Consider the following 19,332-nt stretch of genomic DNA (forward strand, 5'->3'; position numbering starts at 1 on the left):
GCAGGACAAATATAAAACAGCTTCCAGGAATACCACTTTTTAGAAGATTTGGGGAGGAAATAACTACTTTTATATGAAGATTTATAGAGTAGAAAACACAATTCACATGCAATTTTAAGATAAATGGTAAGATTTAAGGTAAAATCCTAAAAAAAGATTCTAAAAGAAGTACGGGCTCATATAAAGCCATTTCATCCTGTAACTCTAGAATTGTAAAGATGTGTTTTCAGTATCCTTAAGCTGTTATACTCTTTTAATAGACAAGTTTGAACGACACAGGTCCAAGTATGTAGCCATTGTAAATTTGTTTTAGGAAAACTGAAGGAAGACAGACATAAACTTAGGAGGCCAGGCAGGAGACTATTCAGATAGTTTAAAACTCAGGTTAAAAGCAGGCCTTGTTAGGGAAGAAAGCATATCATATTAACAGTCTTTTCAAAAGAAGACTGTATTCAATTTAGTGGCTTATGATACAGGAGCGGTGGTTCACAAATTTAAGTAAAGAGGCAGAGATGTCTCCCAGGTTTTAAGCTTAGGTGACTGGAAGCGTGGTGGTACCATTAATGGATATGCAGAAGTAAGGGGGAGTACGATGCGGTAGGAAGGGGGGGAGGACCAGCAGAGGTGGTAGGGCTTTGATGAATTTATTTGATATGTTGAATTTGAGGAGACTGTAGGATATCAAAAGGAGGAATGATAGATAGGCAATGTAAGAAGGGGAACTGGAGAGAGATCTGGAAGTAATACGTAAATTTGGGAACTTTACTCACGGAACATAGACGAGTTCATGAGAGTAGATAGAATTTCTGAGGATGGGAGTGGAAGAGATTTTTGAAGATTGTGCATTGGCCCAAGTATGTCACATAGTAAGTGGGAATAGGGCTTAAAAATGGTTTCAGGTTAGGGGCGCCTGGGTGGCACAGCGGTTGGGCGTCTGCCTTCGGCTCGGCGCGATCCCGGCATTAAGGGATCGAGCCCCACATCGGGCTCCTCTGCTATGAGCCTGCTTCTTCCTCTCCCACTCCCCCTGCTTGTGTTCCCTCTCTCGCTGGCTGTCTCTATCTCTGTCGAATAAATAAATAAAATCTTTAAAAAAAAATGGTTTCAGGTTAAGGATAATCCTTGGAGAGTATAGCTATATTGTAGAAGCAAAATGAGGGTCAAGTTTGAAAAAAGAATATTGTTTATTAGTAAGTTAGCAGAGAGATCCAAGAGAATGTGGACTGAGGAAAGGCCATTAGATTAGGCAGTTGTGAGTTAGTGGTGTAATTAGAATACTTGTAATTAGAATACTTGGCAAAGGAGTGAGGACAGAAGGATACAATTTGTGAATCATAAAAAAATCCTTTCTCTACCAGAATTATCTCTCAATCTGAGCATATATTATGCAGAAAAAACTCACTTAGTACTCCTAAAAGGAACAAAATGAAACGTGTTGTGAAATCTCTAAAAAATTGGAGAACAAATAGAAGACGCAATTGGTATATTAAATAATGCATTATTTTGTATTCGAAAGCTTCCAGGTTTTTTTGGAAAAAAGTCATGGTATCCTGGCTCTAAAAAGTCAATTTTGACAGTTTGGCTGTGGTTTTAAAAAGCTAAAACTTATTCTTTTGTACTTTATTGGAACAAAATATTTATGTAGGGTCCACATAGATCATACATATTCACATGTCATATATGTAAAAAAATGACATATTTATTTATTTGACAGAGAGATAGCACAAGTAGGCAGAGTGGCAGGCGGAGGGAGAGGGAGATGCAGGCTCTCTGCTGAGCAGGGAGCCTGACGTGGGGCTTGATCCCAGGACCCCAGGATCATGACCTGAGCCGAAGGCAGACGCTTAACTGTCTGAGCCACCCAGGCACCCCTGATAGTGACTTTAAAAAATAATCTATTTCTGAAGCCTTCTGTTAGGGATTTAATACCAAATTATTAAACCACAGTAGCTTTATATGAGTTTAATGTTTAATTTGTTGGCTTTATAATTTGTCTCAGTTCATTCAGAGCTTTCTCAATCTGTTGGATGGATCAACATTTTAGTTGATTTGACAGAGTATAACCTTCCATTTTGAGACTTCCAACATATTCCTCTTTTCCTCTCTGGCTTAGTTTTTGCTCTTGGCTTGTTATATTTACCATTTAGGTTGTTCTCCCCACAAGCATCGTGCCACCACCAGCCTCCTAAAAAAGATAGGGCATTTAATGAACACAAACTCACATAGTTACTGTTACTACATTTCCCCATGAGTACATCTTCACTTCTTACAAATATGACAGTATTGTATGCATAATGCATGTATCCCACTTTTAAATAATCTGTATAAATCTTGTGTATATCACCCAAAATAAAATACCTAAGAAAGGTTTTAGGTAAAATATCTGGTTGAACTAGAATCAAATTAATAGTTATGTTAAGAGATTTTTGCCTAGAGAGAAAATGTTTATTTGGGATTCAGTTTTTAAAGAGTTGACATTGTAGATATTAGCTAATACTTTGGGGAGGTATTTTGTAGATATGAAAATGAAGTATTGATATTAGGAAAATGATACCTGAATAACTTTCTGGACAGTTGATATGTCCTTTTGCCATGTGATCCCAAGTAGAAAACACCAAATCTTTGTGTTCCGGGAGTGCATTGGGGACATTGCCACTAATTTCAACTAGGTGTAATGTATAGTTGGTTTCATGATTTCCCAAGTGAAAGGAATATTCGATATAATGCTTGTTGTCGTTCCAGTCTTCTAGTTCAATTCGTAAAATGTAATTAGATTGTTTTACTATGGAGTATATCTTCTCTAGACCCAACCAAAATTCTCCTGAAAAGAAAATAAAAATCTGTGGGTTGTTAACTGCAGATTAGGTACCAACGGTTTTTTTTTTTTTGGATAGTGGTTTTTATTGGTGTAAGTCAATGAGTTGTTTTAGTCTTGAATCCCTTGGTTATTTTAGAGTCTCTTAAAATATTTATTTTTAAAACGATTTTATTGAAGATAATGAAATGTACAAAAAATGTTAAAAATATTAATAGGCCTGCCTAAAATACGATTATCATTTTTAAAATGAATTTTATGAGACATATTTCATGGGTGAAACATACTAGGCAATTATAGATATTTTAGATCTGGTCATTGGTAAAATATCTCATTGCTAGGTCTTTAGGTGTACTGGCTTTACAACTAAAGATGTAGAGGAATTCATTAATACCCATATACTATCGAAAGGTTTGTTAAGTATTTCTGTTACACCCAGTATTACTTGGATGATAATAGTGTCATTTTCTTCAAATATAGTCTTGGCTTTTGATATTTGCTTGGTATATGTTTTCTCTGTAGAAAAATAAGGGAATAAAATTTTTTAGACATTTTAAGTTAAAAAACAATTCTTAGTACCGGCTCTTTTTTAATTTTAAAAATTATTTTTATTTGGAATTAAAAACAACAAATACAAAGAGATTTCTTTCTAATTATCACAATGCTTTCTATTAAAGTGTTTAAGGAAAAAAATCAAACTTTTATTGCTATTGAATTAGATGACAATTTTAGGGGTTTCAAGTTTAAATGGCTTATTTTCTTATAGAAATAAATGAATATTCTGGACTTAGCAGTAAGCCTTTTGTTTTAGAGTTGCACTTACTCTTAGAAGATTTGGATCTACAAAACATATCACTGACTATACCTTTTAGTTAGGGAATTAACTAGTGTTTGAATATAAAAATTTTTAAATAGTCAAATATTACTGAATGTTTAATAAAAAATTTGATATAATAATGGATGTTTTCCAGTTTATAAATGAGTACTTATATTTGTGAATTTTTATATTGTGCCTTTTGGATTGTAAATCTCTGTCATTTATTTTTGTTTTGCTTATTTTATTTTATCTTATTTATTTTGTGATCAAACTATAATAATTGTACTGAGTTAACTCATTTATTTTAAATCACATTTTCTATAGCATACATTTATAATATTTAAACAGTTGAGATTTAAACATTTAGTACTGTACATCTGAGTTTCCTTGTTTCTTCCACCTTCCAAATAATTAGTATCAAAAATGTTAAAAAACAAAATAGAGTGACCAGTGATAAGGATGGTTTTCTTTATAGCTCATTCATAGCATTTACCACTTATCAGAGCACATAGCATTTAATCATAATTGTCTTTAATAATTATAATTATGATCATTAGAAGCCATCAAATTAAATTGTGATACATATACTTAAGAACAGATATGAAGTTGTATTAAGTATAATTCAAATAGACGCTTGTAATAAGTGTAAATTACTAACAGATATGTAATTATTTATTAACAAATTCTAAGAAGGCTGGGCCTATTCCTCATTCATTGTTGCATTCCTAATGCCCAATCCAAAATAGATTCCCAGTAAATATTTTTAAGTTAACAAGTGAATGAATGAATGAATGAATGAATGAAGTCACCTTACCATCAAGTCTCCCAAAACCATATCTGTAGTTTTCCCAAGTTTCGTTGAAGTTTTGTGATCCATCTGTTCGGTGTTGAATTAATGTCCATGAACTATCTGAATATAATGAACAAAATTGTGTATTTTAAGTAGATTGACACTGACAGATGTAACAAAATACTGTTTTCTTTCTTTCTTTTTTAAAAAATATTTCATTTATTTATTTGAGACAGGGAGAGAGAGAAAGAGCACAAGCGGGGGATGGGTCAGATGGAGAGGGAGGGAGAGAGAGAGAGAGCAGCAGACTCCTTGCTGAACAGGGAGCCCGACATGGGGCTCGATCCCAGGATTCTGGGATCATGACCTGAGCCGAAGGTGGATACTTAACCGACTAAACCACCCAGGTGCCCCAAAATACTGTTTTCTTGTTTTGATTTTAATTAGTGGCTGTGTAATGTAGTTACTAATATCATTATGGTAATACCATTATTATTTATTATGGTTCCAGGAAGTTAAGTAAAGGGAAACTAATGAATCTTTCTTAATAAACTTATTACAATAGTAATTTCAGATTACTTTTTGGAAAACGATGGAGAATATTGAATAAGTGCATGAGTAAATATAAAAATAAGGCAATTATAAGTACTAGAGCTATGCAACTACTCATGTTCTTATATTTCATTTTACATATATTCAGAACAAAGATAGTAGGATTAGTCTTACTAATAGGTAGTGAATAACCTGAGCTAATTACAGTTCATTTTCTCTTCAAGCTGGTGTTACCTGATTTAACATCACAGTAGACATTAAAAACTTGAGAGTTGCTGGGTCTAATGGAATAGATGCCACTTGTATGTTCGCCTCTGTTATAAATTGTGGTACAATTAGCAGGAATGTCTAGAATCAAGAAAGTGTTATTACATAAGATATAGGAATGGTATCTTTAGAGCTTGAGCTTTTACTTGACATTTTATGGAATTGTGGTGAATGTAGCCCTTAGCCTTTTTCAGTAATGTATTACCAAGAAAGTCCGTTATGCTAAAGCAGATTTATTAGATGGCATATTATGCAAACAATATTAAAATACTTATTATTAAACTGATTTCCTTTTAGGAAAAGTGACAAAATGAGAATTTTAGACACATATTTTTGCTAGATATAGGACGAATATAAATATAATGCCACATATGAGACATTATTATAGTGCTTGGTGCATAGCACTTAATCAGCAGGTGTATGTGGAAAGAGTGAACATATGTGAAGGAAACTTACAGAGACCTTTTGTGTGTGTTTGTGAATTACATAAAAGTAAATGTGTTTTGAAAGTATTATCATTTTGTTAATGTTTGGTTGGGAATAGAGACTTCGTTCTTTCATCTTTGTGGTTTTTTTAAAATGAAAATTTTCAACAAGAAAGTAGAAACATTAGAGAGAACTTCAGTCTTTCCATTGTTAATCTTTTGCCATTTTTATTTCATAAATATACATGTACACAAATATGTATTTTGCTGTGCTGTTTGAAAGTAATTTGCAGACATCATGACCCTTAACCCCTTAAATATTTCAGCTCGTATCTCTTAAGATTATTTTCATATAAAACTCTAATACCATTATTACATCTCAGAAAATTTAAAACAATGTCATATTATCTAATATCAAGTCTATATCTGTATTTTCCTGATTGTCTTAAGGATGTGTTTTGTAGGGTTAAAAAAAAAAAAAACAAAAACGAAAAACCTGCCAGCATCCAATTTAGGTTCACACATCGTATTTGGTCGATTTGACTCTTTACTCTCTTTTAGTTTTAGAACAGGCCCTGAGAATAGCAGTTTTTGATGGGAATGTTTAAGATAGGAGAAAAATTTGATGATAATATACCTTCAAGAGAGAAACCCAACAAATTAACTTACCATCATGTTCTACATTTTTTGTTTCATTCAAGTGAAGGAAGGGGGTAGTTCTTGGTGCTCTTGGTTTAGAAGAAAGAGAATGTTCTGTGGATTCTGGAATACCAGTTCTTCTTAGCTGAGGAAAGAATATAAGTCTTTCTTTTGAAAATGGTACTGAATATACAGTTAGGGGAATCTGAGGGAGGATATCAAAAGTACAACTTGTATGCATCTTTAAGTTCGTAATATGTTATTGCTTTTGATGTTAAAATGGTTAAGCAGTGATATACAGATTGTACAGGTGACCTCTTCTCAAAATACTTAATCAGGCACATCATTTAATGAGTTCAAAAAAACTAGAGAAAGAAAGAGAGCAAAGCACAAACCAAAAATTGGTCAAAACCCAGCAAGACCAAAGGTAAAGATTTTGCTTAGCATTTTTAAATATGTTCTGTTTATTTATATGAATAGAATACGTATTCTCTTCAGTAACAGGACAATTTTAAGCTTAATAATTCTCAGTTGTAGGCCTTTTGATTGAGTCTCAGACCTGCCTTAAAGACCTAGCACATAATTCGAACAAGGCTGCTTTCTTAGTAGTTTTTTGGAATGTAAATATATCTGTAGAAGTAACAAATTGGCAGGCTTATTTGCTTACTTTCAATACATTCAGTATTTCATTGCTAGTTTTAGCAGTGCTTAGCAATAACAGTTTATTTTTATGCAAAATGTGCTGGGTTTGCAATTTATTGACTGGTAGCTTTTCTTATTGATGGCCTGAGAAAAACAGATTATGTAATATCTTAATAGTGTTTTTTGATGTCAGCATTCCTGTGACCTTATTCATAAGGATCTGTTGCAGAGTTAATTTACTGGGTATTAGCCTTTTATCCTAGGTAAGTGTGTGATGTTAAAGGCACTTAACTTACAGAGTTTTGGATTCTTATTTGAAATTCGAGGAACCTGGATGAGATGGTCTGAGGCTTCTTCTAACTCAGATATTCGTTGTTTTGAATTCTTCATACATTTTATTGGAAAAAATGTATATCATTTGATAATAGTGACATTTTGTTTTGTGAGTAAGCTCATTTAACCATAATAAAAGATATAAGAAAAAAGAATTTAGAAAAATAACGTAATGAGGAAGTTATGTAAATCAAAACTAATTGGCAAAAACCCTTTTGGATAATTAGCAAAAATAATAAAGTAACCTACTAGACTGTGATTCGTAATTAGCAAAAATAACCTGAAATTATGAGTTATAAAATTTCTGAAACATGTAACAATATGTTTAGTGGAAATTGTTTTATAATTCTTGGCAATTGTTTTTTTTTTTTAAAGTTTCTCCAAATTTGTATGATTTTTGGAACCCTCTGGAGTACCTGTTTCATAGTATTAGTAATTCATACTTTTGAAATATTTAGGTTCTCACATAGCTTTATTCTAAGTAGGTATCTCCCTCACCTAGCTAGCTGCTTATGTCATAGATTAATTATACTGTTGGATACTGAACTTAAATTATCAGGCACACAGTTTCTAATATTACTAACAATAGCAAGCTTTTATTGACTTCTTTGTGTTGAATATGATATTAACTTTATTAATTCAACATATATTTATTGAATTCCTACTGTGTCTCAGACAGTATTCTATATTCCGGGGCAACAGCAATGAAAAAAATGAAGAAAATCCCTGTTTTCATGGAGTTTACATTCTAGTGAGGGGACAGACTAAATAAATAACTAAAATATATATATTATGTGAAATAGAGGTAAGTAGGAATAAAGGAAAAAAAATAAAGGAAAAAAAAAAGAGTAATGAAGAAGGTTACAGGTTTTAAGGATGGGTTTGGGAATTGCAATTTTTGATTAAGTGACCTAGTAAGACTTCACTGAGAATTTTATATTTAACAGACACCTAAAAGAAATGAGAGTGGGCCATGCAGATGTGAGGGAGAAGAGCAATCTTCTCCTGGATGATAAAGGGAACAAGGGCAAAGGCCCTGAGACAGTGGCATGTTTGATGTGTGTTTGATGTGTTTGAGTAACTGGGAAGAGTTACCCGAGTATGACTAGAGTTGTGGAGATGAAGTCAGAGATAAGAGTCGTGTGGGGTCTTCTGGGCTGCTGGAAGTGAGATGGGAAGCCATTGTATGGTTTTGAACCAAGAGAGATGTAATCTAATATTGACTTTTTTTTTAAGGTTTTTTTAAAAACAGATTTTATTTATTTATTTGAGAGAGAGAGAGCTAGTGAGAATGCGCATGAGCAGAAGCAGGGGCCGAGGGAGCCCGATGTGGGGCTCAATCCCAGAACCCTGAGATCACAACCTGAGCCAAACAAAGTCAGACGCTTAACCGACTGAGCTACCCAGGCACCTCTAATTTTAACTTTTGATAGAATCATATTGAAGATATACATTACCTGAGTTAATTCTTTTTTTTTCTTATGACACTCCTAAAGATAGGTTCTGTTATTTTCTTTTCTTCTTTTTTTTTTTTTTAAAGATTTTATTTATTTATTTGACAGAGATAGAGACAGCTAGCGAGAGAGGGAACACAAGCAGGGGGAGTGGGAGAGGAAGAAGCAGGCTCATAACGGAGGAGCCCGATGTGGGACTCGATCCCAGAACGCCGGGATCATGCCCTGAGCTGAAGGCAGACGCTTAACCGCTGTGCCATCCAGGCGCCCCAGGTTCTGTTATTTTCTTGATAAAATAAGTGAGGAAACTGAGAGACAGAAGGGTTAAGTAATTTATTCAAGGTCACACATAAGTTTTAGAGCCACGATTCAAACCCAGGTAGTTTAATAGCTTCAGAGTCTACTGTCTTAATCATGCTGATGTGATCTGTTTACTCATTATCCAACTGTAAGTTTTAAAAATAAATTTAGGGTCCAATGTTTTCATAAACTAGACTTTATGTAGAAGGTTGGACATACCATTAAAATATTGACTTACCTGGTTTTCTATTTCTTTTATTTGACTATGCTGTTGGTTTAATTGTCTATATTGTTCCTCCACGGTCTGTAGAAGGTCTTTGATGCTATTATCTTGCCGTTCTACAAAAGTCTGGACATAGATTGTAGGGTGGTTAGAAGTTACTGTCTTTCTTATTTATTTTTCATTTCTTTTTTGTTAAATTAGACTTTTTAATTTTTTATAACACTATTACAATCTAAAATTTTAAAACTAATAATGGATTAGATAACAATATTGGCAACCTTTTTCTCTTATATGCTTCTTTCAAATCCTTTTGTTTTTATGTTTTAAAATGTACCATCTCTAAAACCTGATTTCCTGAACTCTAAAGTACTTCAGTTAAATGGGAAAAAAAACAACTAGCATTTTAATAGGAATTAATCTTTTACCATCTACTTACTACTTTTATCCATTTTATTTTTATTTTACTTTTTTACTTATATGCGTTTTTAACAAGAGAGGATAGTTTCAAATTATATTCCTTAACTTTTTACCTGCCTCCAGTAATTTGTAATAATTTAGTGTTCTAAATTTTATTAATTGATTTGTAATTTTCATCTGAAATGTAAAGTTTAGTTGTTTTTATATATAATATTAGGGAATCATAAAAACCAACTTGAAATTATAATGGGAAGTTTTATTTCCTAGAGAAAGGTATAGTATTCAATGATTCAACAAAGTAGTAGCATGTTTTAAAATATTTTTTAAAAAGATCCACATTGAAACATAATCATGAACCCTCTTTGATTTCTACTTACTTTAAGTGAAGTTACTTCTGGGTGTTCCTGAATTTCAGGTTGATTTTTAATTAAACTGGTTAATTGCTTCTCCAAATATCTCACTTTTTGTTGAAGCAGAATTTTTTCTTCTAGGAGGCTTTCAAGTTTTGAGTTGAGTTCAATTGACATGTTCTTCACTTCTTCATTCTTGACTTGCAGTTTGGATGTAGTTCTTCTAAGTTCCTTTTCTTCTTCTCTGATTTCATTGGTTTGCAGTGATAGGTCATAAAAAGACTGATCAAATATGTTGAGTTTTTGAAATATGTCATTAATTTGGCCTTTAGTTTTATGGACAAAGTCTTTAAGACCATGTCCTAATTGAAGGAGGCCATTGGCTAAAATTTTTACATCATCTAACATAGCAAATCTTGATTTTGGCTCTGGAGACCTAGAATCATATGACGAATAGTCCTGGTCAATTTTGGAAGAAATAACTAGAGGAATGATAAAAAGAAAGAGCTTAATCGTGTGCATTTTTATCCTAAGTATTCAACTAATTTTTTCCTGTAAGCAGACCTAGACTTCTCTAAACTCTATATATATACCACAATTTGCCACATGAACAGTAAGGTTGGCAGGCGAATATAGTTAATCATTAAGCTGTGTAAACTTGTACAAATGTAACCTTCTACATTGAATTAGATCAATGCTAAATGAAATTCAAGAAATGAGCAATTAACTGCTAGGTCATTTAAAGTTGTTAATGTATTTAATTTTGCAATATTATAAACTCCAGTTTCAGGGTTGCGAGAGTTACCTGTTTTTTAAAAGCTTATTTTAATTTCTCATGATTAAGAGATGTACAATTAGGCAAACTCTTTTCATTGGTAAATTCACATTAACGTTAAGGAAAGTTAATGAATTAAGTATGCATTTCCCAAATTGTATTTTAGTTATTTGGAAACAGCAACCTATTCCCAGAAATGGTTTCTCTGTGAAGTCTTCAACCACTTCTTCAAGTAGCATTAATGGCTCTCAGCGCTGCATTCCCACAATACTCTGAATAAGCTAACATATGATTATATATTCCTTATTATTTGTCACTGTAATTGTTAGTATGTCTTTTTGCTTCAGATGATCTTTCCTAAATATATTTGTATATTATCACAAGATCTCATACAAGGCATTTCACTCCCTTTCTCTATTATCTACAGTCTGTGTCTGGGTTCTAACTTCTTTTCCATGTGTCTGCTGAAAGACCAATAGATTAGGTGGCCTTTTTTTTTTTCTTCTTATTTTTTTTAATAATAATATTTTTTTATTATATTATGTTAGTCACCATACAGTACATCCCTGGTTTTTGATGTAAAGTTCCATGATTCATTAGTTGCGTATAACACCCAGTGCACCATGCAATACATGCCCTCCTTACTACCCATCACCAGCCTATCCCATTCCTCCACCCCCCCTCCCCTCTGAAAGCCTCAGTTTGTTTCCCAGAGTCCATAATCTCTCATGCTTCATTCCCCCTTCTGATTACCCCCCTTTCTTTATCCCTTTCTTCTCCTACCAATCTTCCTACTTCTTATGTTCCATAAATGAGTGAAACCATATGATAATTGTCTTTCTCTGCTTGACTTATTTCACTCTTCTAAGGTCAAACCAGAATTATATACTTCCAATGGGTGAAACAATTTACCTGTTACAAGTTTTTCTGAATTTTGTGAGCTTGGTAACAATTTTGGTAATATAAATTTAAAAAACCAGCAAATTAATAGTATGTTCAAAAATAAATGTTCTATTGTGCGTCTAACTTAGTGTTAAAAAGAAAAATACTAAATGCTTCGGTTAAATTATAGCCGATTATCCTTTTTCTAAGAGAGAATGCACATGAGCATGCACAAGAGGGATGGGGTGGGGCAGAGGGAGAGAGAGATTCTTAGGCAGGCTCCACACCCAGTGTAGAATCCTGAGATCATGACCTGAGTGTAAATCAACAGTCCAACGTTTAATTGAATGAGCCATCCAGGTGCCCCTGATTATCCTTCTTGAGTGCTCATTGAGAACTTTCTGAGAAAAAAATAAGTCCTTTGAAATGCCTTATCTTGATAAATTAATATAGAATTGTTAAAAGAGTGTGGGTTCTGGAATTAGACTGTCATCTATGTCCAACAGCCAGCTCTAGCTGTCTGGCCTTGGACAAGATACTTAACTTCCCCATACCTCAGTCTCCCCATATGTAAGGTGGGGTATAGCACATACTTAATAGGGCTATGAAAATTAAAAGAAATGATATGTGTAAAGCACTTAGAACAGTGTCTGGCAAATAGGAAGTACTCAAAATGTTAGTTATTATATCACATGTAAACAACCTTTGAACCTGTGTATGTGTGTGTAATCAGGCCTACCTGAAAATTTTTTTTTAAATAAAGTTAATAGCTTTTTTGCAAAGTGAAAGCTTTAACATAATGAATTTTAGTTTAAACTGTAAATTGTCAAACAAAACTTTATAAAATGAACCATTTCCAAATTTCTATCCTTAGAAATGCCTCCTTGTGGTATACAATAGAGACCCTTTCCTTTGATGATTTAGGAATAAGGGCTTTTGGATGTAGTAGCTACAGTCAGGTAGTAAACCATAGTGGTTTTGAGTATGATTCTGGAGAGAGGCAGGCTGACTTGGAATCTTGGCTGTCCTGTTCTTGAGCTCTGTAACTCTTGGTCAAATTATTTAGCTTTTCTGTACCTCCATTTTCTTGTCTGTCAAGTGAAGGTAATACCTACTTTATAGGGTTGTATGAAGATTAAGAATTAGCATTTTTAAAGCACAGAACACTATCTGGTATAAAGTAAATACTCATTATATATTAGTTAGTTGTTGGTAATTAGAAACAATCAATGCATTTATGTCCATAATGTCATATTTTTTTGGTGAATATTATCTAATCTCATGTTAAGATGACATAAGTTGAGAAATTTTGCTAAAATTTAGGTTTTCTGCATTTTGGTCTCTTGGATCTTGGTAGGTATAAGGAATTATGTCTTTTATTTAGCCTGTGTATATCTTTTTGAAAAGTATTTAATACAGAACTATATAAATATTTCTGTTTGTAAGAGAAATAAAGAACCCAAGTAAATAAAAATATATAAATACTTCCACTAATAAGGAAGAAAAACAAAAAAAATTCTTATTTTTCATTTCATCTTATCCTCACCATTGTTAAATGTTATAGAATTATAAAAGTGTATGTAGAACTAGTACAGAAACTTGAATTTTCTCCTTTTTTAAAGGAAAAAGTTAGTGTTGTCATCATTGGTCATGAAGGACATATTTCGAAACTTCTCTTAACTAAACTGTCTACTTTTCTGGCTTAAAACTATCGACCCTGATGTTTCATCTACCTTCTAGTTGAGGGGAAATCGAGATGGGCCAGCTTCTCTCTGTTGCACTATAAGCTGTTCATGGGCAAGATCTGTATCTGTCTTTAATTCATGTCCCTTACAGTACTTTATTCAGTAAAATGCCTTACATGTTTGAGAAACAGTATAAACATATTGAATGAAAAAGAGAATGGTAAAGTCATTACATGGGAGTTTTCCAGGAACAAAATTCGCATGTAGTAGTTGCTCAACCTGATTTGATATAGGAGATTCTTTTTAGAGAAAGGGATTTGAAAAGTTTTTTGAATTTGCCCCTTCCAGTGCATGAAAGTAACTGAACACTAATACAAAGACAGGCTATGTGAGGGAATTTCCTCCCATTTTGGTTACTGTATTAGAATATTAACACTTTCTGCACAATTTATATAATTCGTTATGTGTGACACTAACAGATTAAAGGCATCGGTCACATATTCTTGGTTTATATTTTATCATCTCTGGGTAGAAATATCTGGATAATTTTTTTTCTTATATTAGTTTGACATGTTACTGAATATACTTAAAGTAAAGAAATTGCCTATTCACGAGCTGTAGAAGAGTACCAACATGGGGAGTGTAATGAAAATAGTAATTTTAGAAGTGATTTTACATCTGCCTTTTAATGGCTCCTGTCTGAGTACACATTGTCAAAGGCAGAAACTAAGCTTTGCTTGAACTTGTGCCTATTTAAATAGAACCCTAATCAAATATAACCAGTTATGTTAGGAAAGTTTAAAAATTTTTATGCCAGAGGAAATAAGAAACTAAAACTTGGGCCCTAATCTAAGGATTTCCAGTTTCTAAGAACTAATATACAAAACTTTTTAGCTACCTAGAATTTTAGGACATTTAGAAGTCTTGTTTAAGTTTCAAGCAAAGCAAAGTCCTTTGTCCTCTCCCAGGTTATGCAATCTTCTGGAGATGTGACTTCCAAATAAAACACAAGGCAGGCATTGGGATCTTTTGAATGTAGTATCCCTTTTAATTTCTTCCTTTTAAAAATGTGATCATTTGTTTTTGATTTAATGTTTGGTGGAAAGATTCTGAAAGTAACTGCATGAGAAAAACCCATTTATAAATGGAAATATTTATATTAACTAAAGTGAAGAATAATGCCAGATTAATACATTGGCTTTCCTATCCTCTCTTTGTCCAGAACAGGCACTGTCCAGTGGAAATACAATGCGAGCTATATATGTAAAAAAAAAAAAAGTAAAAAAGAACAAGTGAAATTCATTTTAATAGTACATTTTATTTAATCCAGGATATCAAATATTATTTCAATATGTGATCAATATAAAAACATTAATTAGATACTTTATATTTTTTTCATACTAAATCTTCCAAATCTGGTGTGTTTTTATACTTTCAGCACATCTCAATTAGAATAAGCACACATCAAGTGCTTAGTAGTTTCATTAGACTGTTTTATTGGACGGTGCAGATCCAGAAGATGAGTGACCTTTGAAGTAATTATTTCATGTATCTTATTTTTCCCCCATGTTCACTATTAATAAATATTAAATTTTTATGCTGAATGTACTTATTGTGGAAACCCTGATATTTCTGAAACTTGTAAAAAATAAAAATCCTAGATGTACCTGGGTGGCTCAGTCGGTTAAGCTACTAACTGTTGATTTCAGCTTGGGTTATGATCTCAGGGTTGTGGGGATGGGACCCCACATGGAGCCCCATGTGGGGCTGTGCACTCATTGGAGAGTCTGCTTGAGATTCTCTCTCGGCCCCTCGCCCACACTCCTGTTCTCTTTAAACAAACGAACAAACAAAATCTTAAAATCCTGACTCTTACTATTAACATTTTGTGGTGTGTCATGCCCAATCCCTTGGATGAGTAGCTGCACATGATTTCTCATGCCAGATTATCCTTCAGAATAGTTGTGCCAGTTTACATCCCTGCCAAGAGTAACAAGAGTTCCTCTTTTCCCGTGAATTTTTACCAGTGCTTTGAATGAGAAAAACAAAAAATATCAATAAATTATTTTTAAAAAAGATTTATTTATTTTAGAGAGAGAGGGAGAGAGGAGAGTGCATGCACATGTGTGCATGGGGTTGGGGGGCCTGAGCAGAGGGAGAGAGAGGATGTCAAACGGACTCCTGCTGAGTGCAGAGCCTGAGGCAGGGCTTGATTCCACAACCCAGAGATCATGACCTGAGCCAAAATCAAGAGTCTGATGCTTCACCGACTGAGCCACTCAGGTGCCCCCTAAATATCAATAAATCTAATAGGCAAATATGTCTAGTTTATTTTCCTGGCCATCTATTTTGCTCTCTTTATGAATTACCTAGGTATTATATAAGTCCCGTCTGTCCAAACTCTCCCCCCCTTTTTTGTTTGTTTCTTTCTAATTGTGGGAATTATTTACGTATTATGGATACTAACTCTTTGTCTTGTATGTAACAAATAGTGTTTTTCCAATCTGTCATTTGTCTTCCACCTGTGTTTATGGTATCACCAGCTCTGCAGAGGCTTTAAAATTTGTCTTCTATAATTTTTGTGGCTCATTCTCAGAAATACCTTTCTCATTTATAAAATATGGTATCTTTAAAGCTTTTCTAGTACTTTTATGGCTTTATTTTTATTATTTAAACCTTTGATTATTCTGGAATTTATTTTGAGGAGGGGGTGAAATATGAATTTATCTTTTTTCCCTGAATGGCTAAGTGCTATCTCAGCACTTCATTAATCTACCTTCTCACTGCTGATTTGCAGTTCTTCTGAAGTATTATAAATGCAAGGTAAAGACTTACTAGGTTTATGTGGGGATTTATTGGTGGAGTTAGTCAAATGGAAAAGATTCTGGATTCAGTTTTATGCCTTTTACCTTCAGAAACAAGTTGAATTTAAAACTGTTTGGTTTATATTGGAAATCAAGCATAGCTTATAGATAATGTTTAGTTAATGTCCATTTAACCTGGAATCCAAACTCTCAGAAGTATTAACTAAATATTTGTGTGCATTCTGTATCATTCATTCATTCATTCATTCATTCAATATGAGGCACTGTTTTAGGCATTGGGAATATAGCAGTTAACTAGATAGATAAGTTCCTTGTCCTCCTGGAGTTTGGGCTTTATCTATATCTATCTATCTATCTGTCTGTCTATCTATCTATCTACCTATCTATCTATCTATCTATCTATCATCTATCTATCATCTATCTATATATAAAGGAGATGTAAAAACAAGAAATGATATATAAATGAACAAGATAGTTTTGGATTGTTTTAAGCAAATTGTTTAAGAGTTGTGAATGGAATAACAAAGTGATGTGATGGTGGGGGGAGATTAAGGTTAGGTTTTCTGAGACTTGAAAGATGTTGAAGAGCCCAGTCGTGTCCATGTCCACAAAACTTAGACGGTAGTAATGACAATGTAGAGGTTCTGAGGGGTGGGGGACAGTATAGCGTGTTTTGCTCTTCTGTGTGTTCTGCACGTCTGTCCTACTTACAGTTTTTTAATTGAAATGTATGGGCAGATTCTTTAGCCTCAATTCCTCTTGTGGGCTCCAGTGACATTCTATGTTCATAGCGCTTACCATACTCCATTATAATTATTTGCTTGTCCAGTTCTCCCTCTAGGCCAATGAGGTCAAGAACGTTGTCTTTTATCTCTGTATTCTTAGTATCTAGCACACTGCATATTCAGCAAATGTTTGTTCCAATGAGGAATTACAAACATAATTAAGGGCAATCTGTTATGCGCTTTGGATCCTGTTCTCTCCTACTATTTCAGGAATCTTTACTTTCTTGTTCTAATGTATGCAAACTGTCTCCACTGGATTCTTTTCATTAGTATGTAATCAAACTCCAACCTGTCCAATCTTAAAAAACTTCCAAAATCCCTATATTCTGTCTCCCAACTATTGCATGATCTTTCTCTTCTTTACAGCTGCACTTTTCAGAATTTCACTTATTTCATTTTCTTAACAGCTACCTGCTCTTGAACCTACTTTTTTGTGTTTTCAGCCTGATGTTATCAGGAACTTTCATGTTGCTAAGTCCAGTTAACCTTTTTCAATTCTTACCTCATTTGGCCCCTGAGTGGTGTTTGACATTTAACCATTCAAATCTTTTTTTTTCCTTTAAGTAGACTCCATGCTGGGCATGGAGCCCAACGTGGGGCTTGAACTCACCACCCTGAGATGAAGACCTGAGCTGAGATCAAGAGTCTGACATTTAAAAAAAATAAAAAAAAAAAAATCCGACCCTTAACCAACTGAGTGTTCCAGGCACCCCTTACCTGTTTAATTCTTCTTATATTGTTTTCTCATAGTTTCCATGTCACTGCACTCTCATGGTTTTCTTTCTACTTCTCTGTGGGTTCTTTCTCAGTTATCTTGGCAGTCTCATCCTCTGCTGGATGGCCACAGTATCTTGGAGTTCCTTAAGACTCCATTCTTGGAATAGCACACATGAATAATTACATGATATTCTAATTCTCTCATAGTTTATGTCCTTCAAAAAAATGCCCCCCCCCAACCCTTTCTCTCATTCCAGGTCTGTGTAGACAGGTCTGACGTAATCCTGATACCTTTGCCTTGGTACATGAGAAATTTCTTTGCCCTGGCCGCTTTCAATACTGTATCCTTGAATCTAATATTTGCGAATTGCACTATGACGTGACGTGGCGTAGGTTTGTCGAGTTTGAGCTTGGGAGGGGTCCTCTCTGCCTCTTGGACACGAATGCTTGTTTCCTTTGCTAGATTAGGGGAGTTTTCAGCTAAAATTTGTTAAAATATCTCTTCTAGACCTCTGTTTTTCTCCACCCCCTCAGGGATGCTGATGATTCTGACACTGGAACGTTTCATTGAGTCAGTAATCTCCCGTAACCTACATTCTTGAGATTGGATTTTTTTGAGCCAAGTTTCTGTTTTAGCTTTCTCTTCTACCAACCCATCCTCCAATTCACTGATTCGTTCTTCTGCCTCATTTACCCTGGCCGTCAGAGCATCTAGTTTTGACTGCATTTGGTTCATAGAATTTTTAATTTCTGCCAGATTCGCTCTCATTTCCGCCCTTAGAGATTCTGTATTCTCGTTAATATTTTTGTTAATATTTTTTTCAAGTCTGTACATCATCTTGACAATTGTTACTCTGAACTCCATTTCTGATAATTTGGTTATATCCATATCCATCAGTTTTGTGACAGAGGCCACAGACTCAATCCCCCCCCAGCAAAGAAAAGTTTATGTCCTTCAGAATGATTCTCAGCATAGAAAAAATGATAGGTAGATGCAAGATAGAAAGGATTAAATAAAAACCTTGTAGTCTTGAATTGGAATTTGGAATATCAGTATGTACTCAGAATGTGTTTCATGTTAAAAGCATTTTCCCCTCGGGACGCCTGGGTGGTGCATTTGCTTAAGCATCCATCCATCTTGTTTTTTCAGCTCAGGTCATGGTCTCAGGGTTGTGAGGCTGAGCCCTTCATTGGGCTCCATGCTCAACACAGAGTTGGCTTAAGACTCTCTCTGCCTCTCCCCTCTTTGATCTCTCTGTCTCTCTAATAAATAAATAAATGAATAAATGTTAAAAAAAAAAACACACATTTTCCCCTCACTCTTTTTTTACTTAAATGGCCTAGGAACAGTGACTAACCCACAATGAGTGCCCAGATTGTAGCTTGGAAAAACATTTCTCATTCAGAGAATCAAAGCTCCTTGGAGAAATGGCTGATTCTGGTTCCTAGAAGAAACTGTGTAAGAAGAGCTTGGAACATCTTGCTATATAACAGATAGCAAGAAGCATCAAAGAGCATTATGACTGAATCACAAGGAGTCAGGAGCCAGTTTGAATCGGCTTTTTCATTTGCCAAAGATGGGACAATTTGAACATCAATAAAGATAATAACTGCAGTGTATTGAAACAGATTAATATGT

General features: G+C 34.0%; 2 protein-coding genes across 8 annotated transcripts in view; one reads left to right on the top strand and one right to left on the bottom strand.

The window, feature by feature from the left end:
- Positions 1-19,332, top strand: part of DOCK7 (dedicator of cytokinesis 7) — a 202,493-nt gene that overhangs the window by 76,431 nt on the left and 106,730 nt on the right. The window lies entirely within an intron of this gene.
- Positions 1,948-17,647, bottom strand: ANGPTL3 (angiopoietin like 3). 2 transcript variants are annotated; one of them, XM_026497944.4, is made up of 7 exons: positions 10,052-17,647; positions 9,273-9,383; positions 6,336-6,450; positions 5,209-5,322; positions 4,447-4,542; positions 2,555-2,821; positions 1,948-2,185 (listed from the first exon to the last, which is right to left on the bottom strand). In XM_026497944.4, the coding sequence occupies exons 1-7, from the start codon at positions 10,544-10,546 to the stop codon at positions 2,016-2,018; spliced, it is 1,368 nt and encodes a 455-aa protein (XP_026353729.2). In that variant the 5' UTR covers positions 10,547-17,647; the 3' UTR covers positions 1,948-2,015. The 2 variants fall into 2 exon arrangements, with proteins under 2 accessions (XP_026353729.2, XP_044239734.2); XM_044383799.3 differs by lacking the exon at positions 5,209-5,322 and having other exon boundaries at positions 10,052-10,598.

The sequence above is a fragment of the Ursus arctos genome, unplaced genomic scaffold (assembly GCF_023065955.2).
Source record: "Ursus arctos isolate Adak ecotype North America unplaced genomic scaffold, UrsArc2.0 scaffold_12, whole genome shotgun sequence".
Classification (NCBI taxonomy): Eukaryota; Metazoa; Chordata; class Mammalia; order Carnivora; family Ursidae; genus Ursus; species Ursus arctos.

Bases quoted from the DNA above. Each gene is read 5' to 3' on its own strand.
- ANGPTL3 (XM_026497944.4), bottom strand. From the start codon at position 10,546: ATGCACACGATTAAGCTCTTTCTTTTTATCATTCCTCTAGTTATTTCT. The intron at 9,384-10,051 runs GTAAGTAGAAAT...ATCTATGTCCAG, and splicing joins CAGAAGTAACTTCACTTAAA to ACTTTTGTAGAACGGCAAGA. The intron at 6,451-9,272 runs GTAAGTCAATAT...TTCTTTCCTCAG, and splicing joins TAAAAGAAATAGAAAACCAG to CTAAGAAGAACTGGTATTCC.